General features: G+C 43.3%; 1 protein-coding gene across 3 annotated transcripts in view; it reads left to right on the forward strand.

The window, feature by feature from the left end:
- The window catches only part of chek1 (checkpoint kinase 1), a 32,997-nt gene that overhangs the window by 3,244 nt on the left and 8,680 nt on the right, over positions 1–21,073 (forward strand). For all 3 annotated transcript variants that reach the window (XM_067971070.1, XM_067971071.1, XM_067971072.1), the window contains exons 4-11: positions 992–1,056; positions 1,876–1,945; positions 5,470–5,658; positions 8,970–9,074; positions 12,763–12,858; positions 15,189–15,300; positions 17,832–18,009; positions 20,145–20,276. In XM_067971070.1, the coding sequence (XP_067827171.1) occupies positions 992–1,056; positions 1,876–1,945; positions 5,470–5,658; positions 8,970–9,074; positions 12,763–12,858; positions 15,189–15,300; positions 17,832–18,009; positions 20,145–20,276 (947 nt within the window). The remainder of the gene's footprint in view (positions 1–991; positions 1,057–1,875; positions 1,946–5,469; positions 5,659–8,969; positions 9,075–12,762; positions 12,859–15,188; positions 15,301–17,831; positions 18,010–20,144; positions 20,277–21,073) is intronic.

Raw genomic sequence — 21,073 nt, forward strand, 5'->3', positions numbered from 1 at the left:
GTCCAGGAGTGTAAGTGAGGTGTTTTGCACCTCCCCAGACATGGGAGCAGTATTCAGATATTGCACAGATGTGGACTTTATAGTTGTTGAGGCCTAGAATTTCGATAAATGAAGGACTGTGGGAGAACTAAAGTAAGAGGCTGTTGGGTAGATTTGCAAGCAACGCTTCTAAGAATTGAAAGAAGGCAACTTTTCATTGTGCCTTTCCAGAGCACGGAGTAGGTCAAGATGCAGTGATTGAGTCGTGGCATTGCAAGAGCACTGGAGGTTGCCTGCACTATGGGCGTGCAATCTGAAGGAAGTTGAATGTAGAATGAAACCATCAGTAAAAGAGTGGATAGAGTTGGATGATGAATATGAAGAAGAAACAGAGAGTGGAGGAAGTCGGAGGCCTGAGGAATCCTTTAGTGAGTTGGGTCCTGGCTGCTAAATTGAGCCATAATCATGTAATTTCCACAGTCCACTATGAAAGACACATTGCTGTAATGTACACCCCGCACAAGCAATAGAGAGCTTTCAATCACAATCAGTTTGTCTATTCTAAAATAGCAGGAACAGTAAAGATTGCCTATCTAGCCGTTAAGCAGGTACCAACCTTGCACCTATTTTAGGAGCAATTTGATTGCTTTACTTTAAAAGCTGTTAATGATCTGTAACCATTAGCCCTCCTTATAAATTGGTTGATTTTGCTCATTGCATTGTATTGAATAAAATCAGCCATGGGTAAGGAGGGCATTGCTGTATTGCGCACTTTGGACAGCCTGACTCTACAATTACAACATGGGATGAATTTTAGTTTGTTGCATAAGCTGACTCAGTTGACCTTCCGTATGGCAATGTGTGCTCAGGTGCCCGATCGAAGCAAGGGCTGGGAAATGGGAATAAAGTTGAACTGGTGTGAAATGCTATAATTTTAGAGACACAAATGTTTAATTATTCAATAAATGATATTAGATTAAGGCTGTGATTGATTTGATTTGTATTCTCACAGAACCTGACGTGGGGATGCCTGAAGTGGATGCTCATAGGTTTTTCCAGCAGTTGATAGCGGGAGTGGTGAGTATTGCTCATTCTCTGCATTATGATTACTGTTTTTTAATTGGACATGTTGTATGGGATGTACAGGGTACTACAGGGAGTTTCTTTATACGATGTAGCATTGCACTGTGTAACTATAGGTGGATTGTGGAATGTTTATTTACTTACACATGCATTCTCAACGAGCTTTGTATGTCAGAACTGAGTTTGCACGCCCACTAATACTATAACCTACAACCCTCCGAGATCTGTGCACTTTTCCAATTCTGACCTCTTGTGCATCCTCGATTTTAAATTGCTCCATAGTGGTGGCTGTGCCTTCAGGCTAGGCGCTAAGCTCTGGAACTCCCTCCACCTCTCTCTCCTCCTCTAAGACTCTCCTTAAAACATACCTCTTTGACCAAGTTTTTAGTCACCTGTCCTAATATCTCCTCCTTTGACTCGTGTCAATTTTTGTTTGATACCGCTTCTGTGAAGCACCTTGGGACGTTTTACTGTGTTAAAGGCGCTATGTAAATGCAAGTTGTTGTTGTAAAGCACAAACACTACTGTGTTCCACTCTTTCAAATCAGAAACAATGAAATGAGTGTTGGAAGTCCAGTTTGAACCCAGAGCAAAGTAAATGTACTGTAAACCAGGGTGTCCAAACTGTAACCCAGCAGCCACATCTGGCCCGTTAGCCCTGCCAGTCCGGCCCACAAAGCCAAGGCAACTCTGTTCTGTTTGGACATGTATTTCTCACTTGCGCCTGAGTCCTGGATATATTTTGTGGGCCTGGAGATTTGGAAAGAGCCATCAGTTAATTCAAAATAAAACTCTGCCTTTGCCCTCTTCCAGGAGTACCTTCACAGCATTGGAATTACACACAGGGACATCAAGCCAGAGAACCTGCTGCTCGATGACCGAGGTACAGTATCTAATAGCAAAATAGATCTTTTAATTTTTAGGGTTGAAGAAAGCACAAAAAAGTCGGTTGTTCACCATGTGCCAAATTCCCAAAATTTCCGAGAAAGCTTGAGCTATATTTTTGCAACAGAAATCCCTTGAGTAGTGGGCAGGAGTGTAACTGGTGCAGATGGTGAGGTGAAAAGCACAACAGATATCGTGAAAGAGAAGAGCTGCCACGTATATGTGGTTCTTTTTGTATCTTTACACTCTTCCCTTGGAGAATAGTGTGAAGTAGTGGAAGGATTTGCAGTCTGAGCACTCCTTCCATGGCTGTAACCATCTTTAAACCAGTAGATAGGATTGGTTAGTCCTATGCGGCGGGAGGGTTTTATGAGCTCCCACAACCCATGTGATGAGGGGGACCCACTCACACCCACCGGACACGGCTGGATGTCAACCCAACATTCAGAGCCGGTGCTCCGGTCTCCACTCGCCGGGACTGTCTGGAGCGGGCAACGGATCCTGCACCTTCTGACTCGAAGGTGGGAATTCTGCCACTGAGCCAAAGTCTTGCTCCTTACGGGGAACGTGACGATGATTCCAGCTGAACATTTTTTTTCCTCCCTTCCCACTTGTGTACCTTGCCTTGATTTTGTATGTGGATGATATAATTTTCACTTAAAGAATGATGAGTTAACCCAGTCAAAGCTGGTACTTGAACCACCTGGTGTGGTTGTGAGGTATGCAGACCTTGAAGAGCCCAGGTTCAATCTCCGATCTGTGCTGAGTTAGCAGATCTCATTTAGAGTTAAGCAGTGGCACTCAGTGCCTCTGAGCTAGGGAGGGCAAAATCAAGCAATGTTCCCACCCCTCATTACCATCCGTTGATTTCTGTTGCGTGCAAAGTGCTTGCGGGCATGTGTTCGGTGAGCAAAGGATTGGGCTCAGCTATGGCACCCACTTTAGTTGTCGAGCTTACCAACACTTGTGTATCTCGATGTGCAGAACGGCCACTTTAATAAGGAACTGAAGGCCGTCCAGTGCCTGTACCCAGCTTTCAGAAGGTGGGGATAGAGAATTGGAAGGGAACTCAAATGATTTAAAGGTTTTTTTTGTTGGCGTGCAGTAACTCGGAATAAAAGAAATCACAGCATTCGAGGAAAAGGATGGGAATAATTTCCTTTTTGATAATTTTTTGAGGAGGTAACTAGTAGAATAGATAGGGGAGAACCAGTGGTAGTGGTGTATTTGGATTTTCAGAAGGCTTTTGATAAGGTCCCACACAAGAGGTTAGTGTGCAAAATTAAAGCACATGGGATTGGGGGGAATATACTGGAATGGATTGAGAATTGGTAGACAGACAGGAATAAATGGGTCTTTTTCCGGGTGGCAGGCAGTGACTAGTGGGGTATCGCAGGGATCAGTGCTTGGGCCCCAGCTATTCACAATATATATCAATGATTTGGATGAGGGAACGGAATGTAACATTTCCAAGTTTGCAGATGACAAAGCTGGGGTGGAATGTGAGCTGTGAGGAGGATGCAAAGATGCTCCAATGTGATTTAGACAAGTTGGGTGAGTGGGCAAGAACATGGCAGATGCAATATAATGTGGAAAAATGTGAGGTTATCCACTTTGGTTGTAAAAACAGAAAGACAGATTATTATCTGAATGGTGATAGATTGGGAAAAGGGCAACGAGACCTGGGTGTCCTTGTACACCAGTCGCTGAAAGTGAGCATTCAGGTGCAGCAAGCAGTTAGGAAGGCAAATGGTACGTTGGCGTTCATTGCAAGAGGATTTGAGTACAGGAGCAGGGATGTCTTACTGCAGTTGTACAGGGCCTTGGTGAGACTACATCTGGAGTATTGTGTGCAGTTTTGGTCTCCTTATGTGAGGGAGGATGTCCTTGCCATGGAGGGAGTGCAATGAAGGTTTACCAGATTGATTCCTGGGATGGCAGGACTGACGTATGAGGAGAGATTGGGTCGACTGGGCCTATATTCACTAGAGTTTAGAAGAATGAGAGGTGATCTCATCGAAACATATAAAATTCTAACGGGACTAGACAGACTAGATGTAGGGAGGATGTTCCCGATGGCTGGGGAGTCCAGAACCAGGGGTCACAGTCTCAGGATACGGGGTATGCCATTTAGAACCGAGATGAGGAGAAATTTCTTCACTCAGAGGATGGTGAACCTGTGGAATTCTCTACCACAGAAGGCTGTGGAGGCCAAGTCATTAGATGTATTCAAGAAGGAGATAGATATACTTCTTAATGCTAAAGGGAGAAAGCGGGAACAGGGTACTGAGTTAGACGATCAGCCATGATCATTTTGAATGGCGGAGTAGACCCAAAGGGCCAAATGGCCTACTCTTGCCCCTATTTTTTATGTTTCACCCCTTTTCATCTCTACTCTCTCCTGAAGGTGGTTGTGCCTGGGTGAGATTGCTGTGAGGGATGCAATCTTCTGTAAATTACCATGAATGCATCAGGCAGTAGCTGAGTTCACTGATCAATTTGCAAACATTTTTTTTTTATTCAGTGGACGGAAAATCAATTATTATCTGAACTGAGAGGTTCTGTGAAATCCCTTTGTATCTATACCAGCAATGATCTGTTCATTGCTGGTCTCTCCATCCCCTGGTATTGTTGCCTTGTTATAACTTGAGGCATTTCCCAGTTTTCCTGCAAATTGATGAAGGAGGAAGACAGTGACTATGGCCCTGAGCATGGTGCTACTGCCTGCACCTTCAGGCTGACCCTCTGGCTTTTATATTCACACCTAATCTTTAAAATTAAACTGAGTTTTTAATAGAAACCCTTTAAAATCTGATTGATTGCGATTGATCTCAATTGATTATGTCTGTAGTTATGTCCTGGGACTGAACACTATTTAACGTGCCCCCAATATATATCTTCTATGTAACTCTGAGCAGACAGTAAGACCATGGTGGAAAGGAGGGCTCATCTTGGCTTAACATTTAAAACTTTATTACCCTTTCCTGTGCTCCCCATCTGAAAAAAGGATGTGCACAAATTGATAATCAGTCAGGCCTCTGTTCTTGGGCCTACTTCAGCATGTCAAATTGCCTTGTAGGAGGTGCACAGGAATTGAGCAAACTTTCCTGTAGTGGGAATTGAAGTGAGTGTTGAAGGTGTTAAGATAATTGGCAAAAGAAGTGGGGGGTGGGGGGGAGAGATGAGGAGAATTTTTTTTGCGCGGCATGTTATGATCTAGAATAGATTGCCTGTATTTCTCCGAGAGCAGCCCTGTTGCACAGATCAGTACCCTGCAAGTGTTTCAGTTTTTTCTTTCCATTCCTATAGGAGGGCCAACAGATGCAGCTCTTGTGACCATAGAAAGTAGAGCCCTGGGCATCGTCAGTGGAGTGGAGTTAGCTCCTTATTGATGCTGTGCCTGTAGTGGAGGGAATCCTGTGAACCTGCCACTGTCAGTCCATCAATATAGAAACAGTGTGAAATACTTGACTGTAATTGTGCTGATGTCCTCGGCCCTGTGTTTTTTTCACCCCCCTCTAGATAACCTGAAGATCTCTGATTTTGGCTTGGCAACAGTATTCAGACACAATAGCCGTGAGAGGTTACTGAATAAAATGTGTGGCACTCTGCCCTATGTTGCTCCAGAGCTGCTGAAGAGGAAGGAGTTCCGTGCGGAGCCTGTGGATATCTGGTCGTGTGGCATTGTGCTTGTTGCAATGCTGGCTGGAGGTTTGTTCAGCTTTTAAGCAGTAATATGCTGAGTGATACTCCAGGGATTGTTTAAGATGGCATGGTTTATCATACTGTACTAATTGTGTGTCTGTCTCTCAGTTTGAAAAGGGTCTGTAGCCTACATGCACATCAATACAGCAATCACACCCAGGGTTTCCTATAGGCCACTAAATTAAATTTTCTATGTCTATCAATACATTTTTGTGGTGTTAAAAAATTGAAAGTGGACTGAGTTTTAATGCAAGTAATGACTGTGAAGGAGCGTGGAATATTCTCTTATATGCCAGGGGTGGTTCTAAGCAATTGCAGAGCTGTGTTATTAGTTAAACAGAAATAGAGGTTGAACAATTGTAATAGAACAATACTGGCTACATGTTCAAAGAATAACTTTTTATCCTTTCCTATTTCCCTTCCTCCCTAGCTTTTTCTGTGGCTCCCCAGGGAAATCAATTTGCACATAACATGCATCCCTAACAATATTCTTTTGCCATCTATATGCAAGTTAATACCAAGCCCTGTATCCTCTTGTTGAGAAATTAGGGTCGGAGAGGAACTTTCCAGTGTATTTTTTCCCTTTTATTGTCCTTGAGTTTTTTTCTCTTTTTTGGCCACTCCCAGGAGATTACATGGCTGTGGGGGGAGGGAAAGGTGGGCAGTGTCTAGTCGTGATGCTCCGGCCATCGTGGTGTGGGGCAGGCTTGATGGACCAGCTGGTTTTTTTCCTGCCCGTCAATTTCGTATGTTCATAAATTGGGCAGACAGCCTCCTCCCTGGCTTTTGTCAAAGCTGCTGTTAAACTTTACGGATTACCTTGCCTCTGTTAGCCCTCTGCTCGTGTTCCCCCAGATTGCTTTTTGGGGAATTGCAGGGGAGCATTGCAGGTTCCGCCACTCAGTAGTGAAGTTTGTAAGTGCATGTAGTGTGCTGCGCATCAAAGAGCAATTTAAGCAACTTGGACAGCCAAGATTTCTCCTGTTGATGAAATTAATACTCGTGTTTCTCTCCCCCAACTTAATTGTAGACAGTACCTTTCTAATGTAATAATGAAGTGCAGGAATATGCTTAAATTTGCGCACAGAATATATAACGTCAAACAATGAGCCTTCAAGGTCCAAACTTGAAGTCATAGAGGCCTTGATAAATGATTTTGCTGCATGTCTTTTCTAACACCAGAAGCAAGCAGCAGTTTCTGAACTGCTGATTTTTTTTTTTCTTTTTTTTTATATTCGTTCACGGGATGTGGGCGTCGCTGGCAAGGCCGGCATTTATGTCATTGAGAACAATGCCCTCTTACTTTACCTCGAGCAATTTTCAGTTTGGGAAAAATACAGAGCAGCATTTGTGTCTGTTTAAAATTTGTTACGCTGCAGCTTTATTTTCTATTTATTCTTGGGATGTGGGCATCGCTGGCAAGGCTGTCATTTATTGCCCATCCCCAGTTGCACCTTGAGAAGGTGGTGGTGAGCCGTCTTCTTGAACCCCTGCGGTCCATGTGGTGATGGTGATCCCACAGTGCTGTTAGGATGAGAGTTCCAGGATTTTGACCCAGCGACGATGAAGGAACGGCGATATATTTCCAAGTCAGGATGGTTTGTGACTTGGAGGGGAACTTGGAGGTGATGGTGTTCCCATGCACCTGCTGCCCTTGTCCTTCTAGGTGGTGGAGGTCACAGGTTTGGGAGGTGCTGCCAAAGAATCCTTGGTGAGTTGGTGCATTGCATCCTGTATTTAGTACACACTGCAGCGACGGTACGCCGGTGGTGGAGGGAATCGATGTTTAAGTCAGTGGATGGGCTGCCGATTAAGCGGTCTGCTTTGTCCAGCATTGAGAATCTGTATTGGCCCTTGTTAATATTATACATGTAGAGCTTTTCAGAGCTGAGATGAACATTTCCAGAATTTATTTGTGGCAGATTTGAATTCAACACTGTGTGAAATTGTTGCCCTTTGGAGAAGGGAGAGTACCATAACAGTGGGCTGCCACTAGAGGCTGTTGGAGTTTACAGAGTACAGTTTTGCCATTTAACCGTAGTGAAAAGTTACTGTGTACAGTGTTGGATTGGCAGGCATGACCATAGTAAAAAGATACTGTGTACCGTGTCTGGGATTGGTAGGCTTAACTGTAGTAAAAAGGTACTGTGTACCGTGTCAGGGATTGGTAGGCTTAACTGTAGTAAAAAAGTACTGTGTAGAGTGTCCGGGATTGGCAGACTTGACTGTATTAAGGCTTTATTTGCTATGGGGCTGAACTAGTGCAACAAATGGTGTGAATATGCTGTAGATGAACAACTTTGAATTTTGTTTAAACTGAATAGATGCCAAGTTATCACTTTGACTGTGCTTTTATTTGCTTCCCACCCGGTGTCCTACCTCCCTGGAGAGCAGCTTGCAGATTTTGTGTGAGAGGTGCTACACAAATGTGAGTTGTTGACTCCCTGCTCAAGGAAATGAAGGTGCACCTAAACCTTGCTCCTTGGCAAGTACCTTGACAGGAGACTTATCTTGGTTTGCTCACAACAATTGCTCTCTCTTTACCGAAAGTTAGAATTTCTACACCTGCGTAAGAGAAATTCTGAAACTATACTATTACATGGAATTTACAGCACAGAAACAGGTTATTTGGCCCCAACTGGTCTATGCCAGTGTTTATGCTCCACACAAGCCTCCTCCCACCCTAATTCATCTAGCCCTATCTGCATATTCTTCTATTCCATTCTCCTTCATGTACTTATCTAGCTTCCCCTTAAATATATCTCTGCTATTTGCCCCAACTACTCCTTGTGGTAGCAAGTTCCACATTCTAACCACTCTCTGGGTAAAGAAGTTTCTCCTGAATTCCTTATTGTATTTATTAGTGACTATCTTATATTTATGACCTATAGTATTGGACTCTTGTTTTTTTACTACTTGCAAAAAGATTTGTTTCTTTCCCAACTGCTTTCTTCCATCCCCAAAGAGCACTGTTCTTTAACAGGAGCAGACACAGTGATTTACCCAGGTGCTTCAATAGCCTTGCTGTTGCAGTTTTAGCAGTATGCCTTAGTGCAGATTTCAGCAACGTGAAATAACTTTCACTTTGACATTCTGGCTTTCTTTGTATTTTTTCTAAACTTTTGACGCTTCAACGTGTGATGGGTGCTCTCAAAATATATGTGTAAAGTTTTAAAATTTCATTCATTTTAATGTTTTTTTTTAAAAAGGGGAGGAGAGTGGGGAATAGACGGGGAGACCGTTTCAAATGCCAGGACACATCTTTAGAACACAGACTGTGTTTGCCTTCTTTACTGATGGATGATTCTGTGTTGCAGAGCTACCCTGGGACCAGCCTGCGGAGAGTTGCCAGGAGTACTGTGATTGGAATGAGAAGAAATTATACCTGACGCCATGGAAGAAGATCGATGCTGTCCCACTGAGTAAGGAAATGATACAGGGTCATCTCCTTGGCCAGTCCAGCACTGAGAGTAGCTGTTGGCAAATTTACAAATGGGAGGAAACGCTGCCGTGGCTCAGTGGGTAGGACTCGCCTCTGAGTCAGAAGGTTGTGAGTTCAAGACGCACTCCAAAGACTTCATAGTATGGTACAGCACAGAAGGAGGCCATTCGGCTGATCGTGCCTGCTCTTTGAAAGAGCTATCCAATTAGTCCCACTCTTTCCCCCCCCCCCCCCCCCCATAGCTCTGTAGTTTTTTTCCTTTCAAGTATTTATCCAATTCCCTTTTGAAAGTTATTATTGAATCTGTTTCCACCACCCTTTCAGGCCGTGCATTCCAGATCATAACAACTCGCTGCGTTTAAAAAAAAAATGTTTCCTCATGTCACCTCTGTTTCTTTTGTCAGTCACTTTTAAATCTGTGTCCTCTTGTTACCTCGAGCACATAATCTAGCATGACACTTCAGTGTGGTACTGAGGGAGTGCTGCACTGTCGGAGGTGCTATCTGTTTTATTATCTAATTGAATAGTGGAGCAGGCCCAAGGGGCTGAATGGCCTACTCCTCTGACATTATTGGTATTAAGGTAGCTGGAGCTGGGTACAGATAGCAGACCAATTCACAAAGTGAGCAGCAATAGCAGACTTGTGCCAACAATACTCTTGGATAAAGTGCTTAATGTAAAGAGTTACAAGGCTGGATTTATTTGAGGGGTTCAGATGATTTCCTAAATCACAATTGCAGCCTTTATTTCTCTTAGTTTCTATCCTCTACTCTTTAAGTTAGCCACTGCTGGCTGGGGCATGGTAGCGTGAGTAACGTGGCCAGCCTCCAGTACCTCAAGTGGCTGTTCTCCTGTGAGTCCAGAGAGAAGGCAGGCTATTCAAACGTAGTGTGCATCACAACCGCCTGAGTCCTGTCCTCACCTGATGTCCACATGTTTACTTCTAGCAGCGGCCATTGGCAGTAGAGTGTGGCTGTTTTCCTTTCTCTCCCCTCCCCCTCCCCCTCCCCCTCCCCCTCCCCCTCCCCCTCCCCCTCCCCCTCCCCCACCTGGGGGTGCTGAGGCCATTTGTGCTATCCTGCCTGAGATTAACCAGCTCAGTGCAGACTGGGGGATCAGACTTGAGACCTTTCTGGTCTGTGTATCTTAACCATTTGAGCCATTGAGTCTCATCACACCTTCAGCTTTAATCGAATGTGACACTCTGAACCCCACCATTACAGCGTTGTAACTCATTCCAAGTATTCGTTTTCTGTATTATACGATAATTAGACTCGTTATAGAAAGAGGGGGAAAAATAAACTTGTTTTGTTTTTTTGGATGGGGTGCGATCTCTAAGTATTTCACAGCCAATTAGTTACTTTTGAAGTTGATACTTACTATATTACAGGGTTGTGGTTTATAATCAGTACTTGGAGTTTTCCAGTAATTGACTGCTGATTATTCTTGCTAACCCTGTGGTAATGACAGTAATTGTGTGTTATAGTCGTTAACACCAAAATAAATACATGTGACTGGGAGATCTGTCGTATCTGAAGTCAAAGAAAAACTCCTTTCTGGAAGTGTATGGAAGTTTGGTTGTCACTTTAATTTTGTGAACGGCTTAGATTTTCTGGTTTGGGAGAAAATTCACATTCAACTGTTGGGCTTTGTTCCAGACAACAGTCAGCCAGCTGCTATTGTACATGGACGTCTCTGAAGGACTGTCCAGGAGCTAAATAACGTGGTTCTGCCAATGGAGGAGGTCCCACACTGTATCGGTGGGCAGGGCTTGTTTGACAGCTCCTCATTAGGCAGAGAGAGAGAGATGTTTGGCTGCTTTCTGCTAGCTCTTCAGTTCTTCCTGTTCCATTGCACTGCAGCTGACGTGGAGGTGGATACATGGAGACTCCATGCGTATAGACTACACCCTACGTATAAGTTTGATCACGGGCACCGGCCCAACTTCAGTATCATTAAGACAGTTAGTCAAGTATCACGTACCCAAAGATGTGTAAGATAGGTCTGTAATAAAGTGAAATCTGTGGTATTGACTTTCGCCTAATGTTTAATTTTTACTTTCAGTAAAGCTGATTCATAGTTTATAACCTAAATTGCATGGTTTGGTAGAGTGTTTATCTTCCATTATCTGAAGGCTAGGAGAACATGAGATTTCCATTCTGGTGAGCTCATTACAGTAAAAGGTTTGTGTTTAACCCCTACATGACCAGGTACTGTGCGTGTAAGGTCATTTAATTTGTAGGGAGCAAAGGCTTGCTTTTGTAAGTGGTGCTTGATGCTGAGCACAAGTGAAATAGTCAGTGAAGCTCTAAAACACAACACCAGACTTGCCTTATGCTGAGCTGAGTTTTCAAGCTTTTCGTCATGTCCAAAAAAAAAACGTTAAAATCCAAAATACATGTGTAGAATTTGCTATTTTTAATTGGATACATTTACAACAGTATGTAAGGATCATTAATCCAACTGTGTGACTGTCATTGTATCAGATGGGGGAAGGGGAAATGTATTTCGTTGTAGTCTTGTTGAGACATATTGGGAATGTTTACTTGTTGTTCAGCCGCTGCTGGGAAGTACAGTATTTAAAGCTCATGATAAAAGGTCAGTCAGCCCATCAAAGCTCATTCCTCTGGCACCCCTACTGTCCCATTAGAGCAGCCATTCTCACTTTGAACGCCGGATCCAAAGAGAATATATCCCCAATGTCCATTTCATAACTCTGTGTCTAATAGGAAGTGATTCCAGGGGCATAACTAAATCTCAGAACTTTGGGTTGAGATGAGTAATGACTCCAAGCTTTGATCTTTTTGTCTCCCTTACTTGTAATCATTCCCAAATATATGCATTATGTTTCCTTGGGACTCCCTGTGATGTGTACTGTGGAGCACGGATAGGTGACTTATTTTCAGGCAACTACACCATTGCTTGAGTTGGCTGCTGGAAATCCCAAGACCGGCTGTGGCTAACTAATGGCACACAATTGTCATTGAGTATAGAAGATTAGGGAGTGATCTAATTGAAGTGTTTAAGATGATTAAAAGATTTGATATGGTAAATGGAGTGAAACTATTTCCTCTGGCGGGGGAGTCCAGAACAAAGGGGCATAACCTTAAAATTAGAGCTAGGCTGTTCAGGGGTGATGTCAAGAAGCACTTCACACAAAGGGTAGTGGAAATCTGGAACTCTCTTTCTCCACCCTCCCCCCCCCCCCCCACACACACACACACACACACACACACACACACACAAAAGAGGCTAGGTCAATTGAAAATGTAAAAACTGAGATCAATAGTTTTTTTTTTTGTAAGGCAAGGGTATTAAGGAATATGGAACCAAGGCGGGTAAATGGTGTTAAGATACCGATCAGCCGTGATCTAATTGAATGGTGGAACAGGCTCGAGGGGCTGAATGGCCTACTGCTCTTCCTATGTACTTGCTGCCTTTTCCTATCTGCCCCGTTGGTACAGCTGGGGCGCATTATCATCCTGTTTTTAAGCTAGCTTCTAATGTTACAAAGCTTGAGTGTTCTACCCTGTACTGTCATGACAGGTACCTTTCTACAGATGGAGAGGGGCAGGTCGGAGACCTTTACACCGTGCTGTACATTAACGGCACAGTGTAACTCCTTTCTAGCACTGCCCGCTGTATGACTATCTATGTGGTTTGTGCAGGTCTGCTGAACAAGATTCTGATGGAAGGTGCCAAGAACAGAGCCACAATTTCAGACATTAAAAAGGACAGGTGGTTCAGTAACCAATTTAAAAGGGGTAAGTTAATTTAACGCAGTAATTGTGTCCAAGAGTGTTCATTGCCTAAACTGTAAGTGAGGTAGATTTAATGCCGATCACAAAGGAAGTGCAGTTCCTTTATGAAACCTTAACTGAGAAAATATTTGATGTATTAGTTTGTTTGGGAAATGGATGCATTTGAGATTCTAGACAAGGACTCAGGCCATTCCTCTCCTCCTGCTAGTTTTTTTGGGAAAAGAGGTGAGATATCTGAAATAGTCCAGCTGGCTTCTGAATTGCAATATGTGCAAGACTTGATGCAATGTTCTCATGCCCTATCTTTTTCTTGTCTGTTGTGTTTTGTATGTGGGCTGTTTCTGAGAGTGTGCTTCATCTCACACTGATCTGTACCTGAATTCTCCTCTAGTAAGCAACAGTATGGATGATTTTTCTCGAATCCCTTCCACTCCCTCCCCTCCCCTCCCCCAGCTGGATTAGGATTTTGTGCAAATGAAAGTAAAAAGTCTGGAAATCTGAGATTAAAACAGGAAACGCTGGAAATTCACAGCAGGTCAGTCAGCATCTGAGAGAGAAAAGACAGGTTAATGTTTCAAGTGTTTTGACAAAAATGTAAAAACCCAATTCAACCTAGAAAATGGTTTGTGTTGGGGTGGGGATGCTGTCTAAATTAGACAGTGCAGCTGGTTGAATAATGAGGGACCCTGGACTCTCATCCCAGGTCTGCAGCCTCTGAACAATCCACATAGAATCATAGAAAGGTTACAGCACGTCAGGAGGCTATTCGGCCCATCGAATCCATGCCAGTTCTATGCAAGAGCAATCCAGCTAGTCCCACTGCCTCACCCTATCCCCGTAGCCCTGCAAATTTTTTCCTTTCAAGTATTTGTCCAGTTTGCTTTTGAAGGCCATGATTGAATCTGCCTCCACCACTCCCCCTGGGACAGTGCATTCCAGACCCTGACCACTCATTGTGTAAAATAAAAAAGTTTTTCCTCATGTCACCTTTGGTTCCTTTGCCAGTCACCTTACATCTGTGTCCTCTGGTTCTTGACCCTTCCGCCAATGGAAACAGTTTCTCTCTATCTACTCTGTCTAGACCCATCATGATTTTGAATACCTCTAATCAAATCTCCTCGCAACCTTCTCTGTTCCAAGGAGAACAACCCCAGCTTCTCCACCACGTAATTAATGTCTCTCATCCCTGGAATCATTGTAGTAAATCTCTTCTGAACCCATCTGAAATCTTAACCTGTCTTTTTTTTCCCCCCCTCCCCCTCTCATATGTTGACTGATCCATTGTGTATTTCCAGAATTTTCTGTTTTATGATATTGTATGGTTGGGAATTTTTGAAGAGATTCGTAAATTCAGTTGGGAAAGAGAAGGATTGGGGGATGGTGGGGTTTGCAAACTGCACTGGTGTTTCCAGTGACGGGGGAGGGTGGGAATAACTCAGTGACTGGTTTACTTTGGTATAGAATTGCTTTAAGTACTCTACTATCCTGACACAGGTAGTACACTCAGCAATTATACTCCTGCACAAAAGGAATTGGGCTGCACTCATGTCATACTCTTCTGGAGAGGTGTGGGAAGGGGAAAAGTATTCAGTCATAGTATTATTGAGGCATTTTGGAAATGTTTATTTGACATTCAGTCGCTGCTGGGAAGTACAGTATTTAAAACTCATAATATAAGGCCAGTCAGCCCATCAAAGCTCATTCCTCCAGTACCTCTACTGTCCCATGAGAGCAGTCGTTCTCACTTTGAACACCCCTGATGCTTGTCTGTACTAATCCAACTGTTCTAAACATTTAGCACTTCAGTTTTAAAAAAAAAAAGCTCTCCCCAATATCCGTTCTTAAACCATTTCTCACCAAATTAAATTTTATATCATTGGGTCCTACCTTCATGCATTAATTCGAAGTAGTATTCTGGCTATGCCCTATCTATCATTTAATACTTTATATCCCTAATAAGGCCCCCCCTCTTGCTTTCTATACTGTAGATTTTAAGCTTCTGTGACTATCGTAGCTCATCCCCATTATACTTGGGATTGGTTTTCTTGCTCTTCCCTGCACACTCTCCAGTGCTTCTATATGTTTTCATGGCACCAGTGACCGGGAATGAAGCCAGTAGTCCGAAAGAGGACTGAGATCTGACCACTTGCTGATATTTTTTCCTGTTGGAACCAAAAGCTGGTACACTTGTTGTGAGACTGAAACCTGATCAGGCGGTGATGAGCTGTATCCTGAGAGGAGTGGTCCACTTTGTGAGGGGCAGGAGTTACATTCTGTGCAATGTTATAAAACCTTTTGGTTGGTCTTCAGTTTCTTCTGTTCCTTTTTTCCAGGTGTGAAGAGAGCTCGATTGTCCTCTGGCAGCCCCAACGACACTCAGGGACCTTTCTCCAAACACATTCATTCTAACATGGATCTGTCCCCTGTCAGTGGTGCACCCTGGAGGTAACTGCGTGTGGGACAGTGAATCCTAACACTCTTAATCTGAGAGATTGTGCATTTGGACAAATGCTGCTAGCAGTAAACCCAACAATTGAAGGTTTATTTTTTTATGAATGGGTTGGTGGAATGTGTTAACCCTCACAGTACCGAGAGTGACAGGGCAGCAATAATGAGCGAATGTTCCTGCTTACACTACCCCAAACTAAAAATAAGACGTTTTGGTTTCCTTGTGACAGATCACATCAGTATTCGGTGCTTGCCCAATCTCTCGATTCAGGGCGAGTCTTGACTTGTGTGGATTGTGCGGAGGCTGTGGGGTGGGGTCAGGAGTCCAGGGTCTCTCGCTGCTCAATCACTGTCTGATTCAGGCAATATCCCACAGTCGCAAATCACTTTCTAGGTTGTATTGGGTTTTCAAAAAAATTTCAAATCAAATCTTGTGTTCAAAAAAATACGTACAGCACCGTTGGGGCTGGGGAAATGACCACACAACAGGCCTATCAATGCAGACCTAGCTGGATTGGGATACATGCTGCTATTATTATATATGCACAATTACGTAGGATGTGACAAGATACTTCGGCCCGTCACAATTTATCCCTCTAGTGCATTAACTCTCTCATTATAACATCCAGCTGCCTTTTAAATGCCCCTAATGTTTTTATCTCTAGTAGTCTCCCGACAGATTAAAACATTTATTACTTTTTAAGGAAAGACCCCCCTTTTTAATATCTATTTCAAATTTACTTCTATCAATTTATATTTGTCCATTTTCATGGCTTAATTTGAAGTAGCAATCTGGCTTCACCTTATCTATAACATATATTTGATATACCTCCATGAGGTTTTTCCCCTTTCTACACTGTAAAGTTTGGAATTCCCCAATATTTTCTCATGGCTAATCCCCTTTACTTTGGCGTGAAAGAAGGAAATAACTTGCATTTTTAGAGCACATTTCATGACCTCAGATTATCCCAATGAAGTAGTTTTTTGAAACGTAGTCAGTGTTGTAGTGTAGACCACTCAGCAGCCAATTTGCGCACAGCAAGGTCCCACAAACAGCAATGTGATAATGATCAGATAATCTGTTTTAGTGACGTTGGTTTAGGGATAAATATTGGCCAGGACAACAGGGAGAACTCCCTTGCTCTTCTTCAAAATTGTGTCATGGGATCTTTTATGTCCACCTGAGAGGGCAGACAGGGCCTCGGTTTAACGCTCATCCGAAAGATGACACCATATTGGGGGTATAGTAAATACTGAGGGAGACTGCGACAAACTGCAAGAAGACGTTAATAAACTTGCAGAATGGGCGTATAATTCGCAAATGAATTTCAATATAGAAAAGTGTGAGCTATTACATTTTTAGGAAGAATAAGGAAGCCACATACTGCTTGGATAATAAGAGTCTAAATGGGATAGAGGAGCAGAGGGAGTTGGGGGTACAGATACACATCACTAAAAGTAGTGGCACAGGTTAATAAGGCCATAAAAACAAAACAAGCACTGGGATTCATTTGTAAAGGATAGAATTGAAAAGTAGAGAAGTTACATTAAACTTGTATAGAACCTTGGTTAGACCACACTTGGAATAGAGTGCATGTTCTGGTCTCCATATTATAAAAAAATATAGAGGCACTGGAGATACCAGAACTGAGAGGATATCTTTATCAGGAAAGGCTGAACAGGCTAGGGCTCTTTTCTCTAGAAAGTAGAAGGCTGAGAGGTGATTTGATAGAGGTCTTTAAAATTATGAAGGGGTTTGATAAGGTAAATGTAGAGATGATTCCCCAAAACTAGGGGTCATAAATAGAAGATAGTCACCAATAAATCCAATAAGGAATTCAGAAGAAACTTCTTTACTCAGAGTGGTTAGAATGTGGAACTTGCTACCACATGGAATAGTTGAGATGAATAGCATAGATGCATTCAAGGGGAAGCTAGATAAACACACGAGGGAGAAAGAAATAGAAGGATATGCTGATGGGGTTACATGAAGAGGGGTGGGAGGAGGCTCGTGTGGAGCATAAATGCCGGCATGGACCATTTGGGCCGAATGGCTTGTTTCTGTGCTGTAGACTTTATGTAGTTCTATGTAACCTCCGATAGTACAGCACTCCCTCAGTACTGCACTGGAGTGTCAGCCTAGATTATGTGCTCAAGTCTCTGGAGTGGGACTTGAACCCACAATCTACTGACTTGGAGGCTAAAGTGCTGTCACTGAGCCACGGCTGACACCGTAATATTTCCTTATAGCTAATCCCCTGGAGTGAGGCTTGTTGCTCTTCTCTGCACCCTCTTCAGTGTTTGTAAATGCTCTATATGTTGTGGTGACTACTGTGCTCCAAATGTGTCTGTGCATTGTAAAGCCCCAGCTTATCTGTGTACATGTCCCAAGACACACTGCCTCCCACATTCCCAGCAATTTGTATATGTTGCTGTCCAAAACATTTTAACCACAATTTCTTCCTGATGTAATTTCTAAATTCCAGTCTCTATTTTCTGCCACTTGTGATACTTTTTATGTATTGTAGTGAGGACCAAACCAGGTACTCGAGCTCCCAGCCGGAGCCTCGGATGGCTGTGTCGTCGTGGGATTCCAATCACTCCAGTATTGATAATCTTGTACAGGGCATTAGCTTCTCCCAGCCTACCTGCACAGATCACATGCTTGTCGGCAGCCAATTGCAAAGCACACCTGGATCATCGCAGGTAAGCTGATTCATTTACTAACCCTTATCAAGTGATTGCAACAACAACTTGCATTTAAATAGCGTCTTTAATGTAGTAAAATGTCCCAAGGGGCTTCACAAGAGTGTTATCAAACAAAATTTGACACTGCACCACATAAGGAGATGTTAGGACAAGTGAGATAGGTTTTAAGGAGCGTCTTAAAGGAAGAGAGCGGGAGGTTTAGGGAGGGAATTCCAGAGCTTAGGGTCTAAGCAACTGAAGGCACGGCCGCCAATGGTGGAGCAGTGAAAATTGGGGATGTGCAAGAGCCCAGAATTGGAGGAACGCAGAGATCTCAACGGTTTGTAGGCCTGGAGGAGGTTACAGCGATGGGGTTGAGAGCAAAATTCATAGAGATGATTAATGAGAGTTCCCCCTTTGACCTCATAGGTAGAGGCAGTGTCCTGTGTGGTGTTGATCCATACAGACCTAGACGATCCCCCATTTGATCCCTGGTCTTTGTTGAGTTGGTTCATCTCAACCAAAGCAGCAGCAGGGCAACCATTGGCCTTCGTGCGTCTGGGCTATAAGGAAGGAAAATGAGCCCAGATTCTTGCTCCTGATCACCCTCCGGTGACTCCTGTTGGAAAGTGCACGTTATGGCACCTGGTGAGGGTAGGATCAGGCTCAGCTCATTGTTGAATAGCCTGCAGTGAAGAATGGCCATGTCACCAAGGTGTCTGAGGGCTGTCACTGCCCATGGAGTGTATCCCAGCTATATTTAGAGCCTTCAGGAAAGGAGTAGAGAAGCATTTAATCGATTTAGAATGATACCAGGAGTGAGGGACTTCAGTTACGTGGAGAGACCAGAGAAGCTGGGATTGTTCCCCTTAGAGCAGAGAAGGTTAAGGGGAGATTTAATAGAGGTGCTCAAAATTATGAGGGGTTTTGATAGAGTAAATAAGGGGAAACTCTTTCTACTGGCAAGAGGGTCGAGAACCAGAGGACACAGATTTAAGGTAATTGGCAAAAGAACCCAAGGGGAGATGAGAATTTTTTTTAACGCAGCAAATTTTTATGATCTGGAATGCATTGCCTGAAAGATTGGTGGAAGCAGCTTCACTTTCAAAGGGAAATTGGATATATACTTGTAAATGAAAAATTTGTAAGGCTATGGGGAAAGAGCAGGGGAGTGGGACTAATTGGATAGCTCTTTCAAAGAGCTGGCACAGGCACGATGGGGCCTCTTGTGCTGTATGATTCGATGACCGCTCCCTCCATATCCTTCAGACATTGCACGCTGTACAATACTGGTGCCCTAACTGGATGGTGACTGTCTGATTGATCGGCTGAATCCCATCTAGCAAGTTTAAATCATCCTTCTGTACTGTTGTGTACTTGTACTGCGGAATACTTTTGTGGTTGGCTGTTAGTTCACTTGCTGCGACAGTGATCTACTGTTCCCAGCTGTGCTGTTGTAGGAAGTGCAATAGACATGATTATCTTACAGAAGACAGTGCCCAAAAGTGGTTTCCCCTGTGAGAGATGGCTCGCAGCCTACTGAATGTGGGGGTGAATTTCAAAGATTAAGAAAGGCTTGATTGTTAGCTGATTCTCTTGTTTCATGGGATTGCTTCCGTTAAATTTTGGAAAGTAAATATTGACATTTAAACTACGTTTAAAAACTTGGACACTGCAACTACTAAACCTCTTAGTGTTATAAGTTTAAAAATGTCAGTAGGTTTAATATGTAAGTCTAATTATATAGGAGCTCATGCGAGCTCTAACTACTTGCAGTAGCTGAAACGCTGAGATTTATTCTTTAAAAACATTTCTCAAGATTGAGTGCAAAGTGTTCTCCAGGCTGTTCTTGAGAACTTTCTCTATAGAAAGCATTCTCTTCTAATTCAGGCTCAGCCCAGTAGTGAACTGTGTACACAGTTGCTGGGACCTGCGTGTGTTTTAGTGAGAAGTCTGAGTTTCATTGTGCTGATTGCATTTGTAGCTAGCTAAATAGAGTTTTCTGTCACTGGTTCTATATGATCTTCAGATGCTTGTAGCTGGGCATCCTATAGAAAATGTATTTTTAAAACTGTTCTAAAGAGCAAGTTAATGTATGGTTTGTGCACTGTGTCAGAGTGCTCTGTGCTAACCACACACCACGTGATTTACAGAATCCTTGGCAACGGTTAGTGAAACGAATGACTCGGTTCTTCACAAAGTTGGACGCGGAACAGTCCTACTTGAGCCTGAAGGAAGTTTGTGAGAAACTGGGCTACACTTGGAAGAAGAACTGCAACAACCAGGTAGGATGGTCACCATCTCAACAGTTAACAGGTTAAGCAAGAAACTTGGGTCAAAATTTGACTGGGCATTTAAGTTAACATTTTGCTGCATTTCACTGTCTTAAGTGTGGATTCCTCTTTTTATCAACAGCTGCTACTATCTGAAAAGTTCCACAGGTGCAGTCTTTGCACTTTTAGATAAAGCTTGTATATTTGAATCACTCCTCCTCCCCCCCCCACCCCCCCCCCCCATATAGATTCTTGCCGATCCCCTCACTTCTGGATTTTGTGTGTGCCGGAATGCTTCACTTAAACCAGTGGTTTACAAACTTTTCTGTGTGGAGAAATTCCCTGTCCTAACTTCCAAAAGACAATGTTAGCTACCCAAAGAAAAACAACATTGCCGTTAGTAATAATGCGCTAGTATGTCAGCAAACACAGGAACGTTCTCAAAATTGTCAGACTAACAGAAATCTGCTTAACCTCAAATTTCCTGGGATTTTTTCATAGAATGCTCAGGATCTAGGGACTACAATTTTAACACCTATGCCTTAAAGAGCTACTCCCACTATGAATCTTTGTTTTTAGCAGTATAAAGATGCATTCACATTATAGGGGTGCAGCCAATGGCAGACACGCAGTGCTCCTTCCACCAGCTACACTCTGTAGTGTAAATTGATGGCATCATAATATCACAAACATGTAGGTGTTTAAATCTGCCATTGTTGAAGGAAAGTAAGCACAGGCAGCTGGTTTGCAGTCTTGCTCTCGGCAGTACACGGTGGAGCCCAGCATGCGTATGGCGACCAGCTCCTGAA

The sequence above is a fragment of the Heptranchias perlo genome, chromosome 33 (assembly GCF_035084215.1).
Source record: "Heptranchias perlo isolate sHepPer1 chromosome 33, sHepPer1.hap1, whole genome shotgun sequence".
In the NCBI taxonomy this organism is placed as follows: domain Eukaryota; kingdom Metazoa; phylum Chordata; class Chondrichthyes; order Hexanchiformes; family Hexanchidae; genus Heptranchias; species Heptranchias perlo.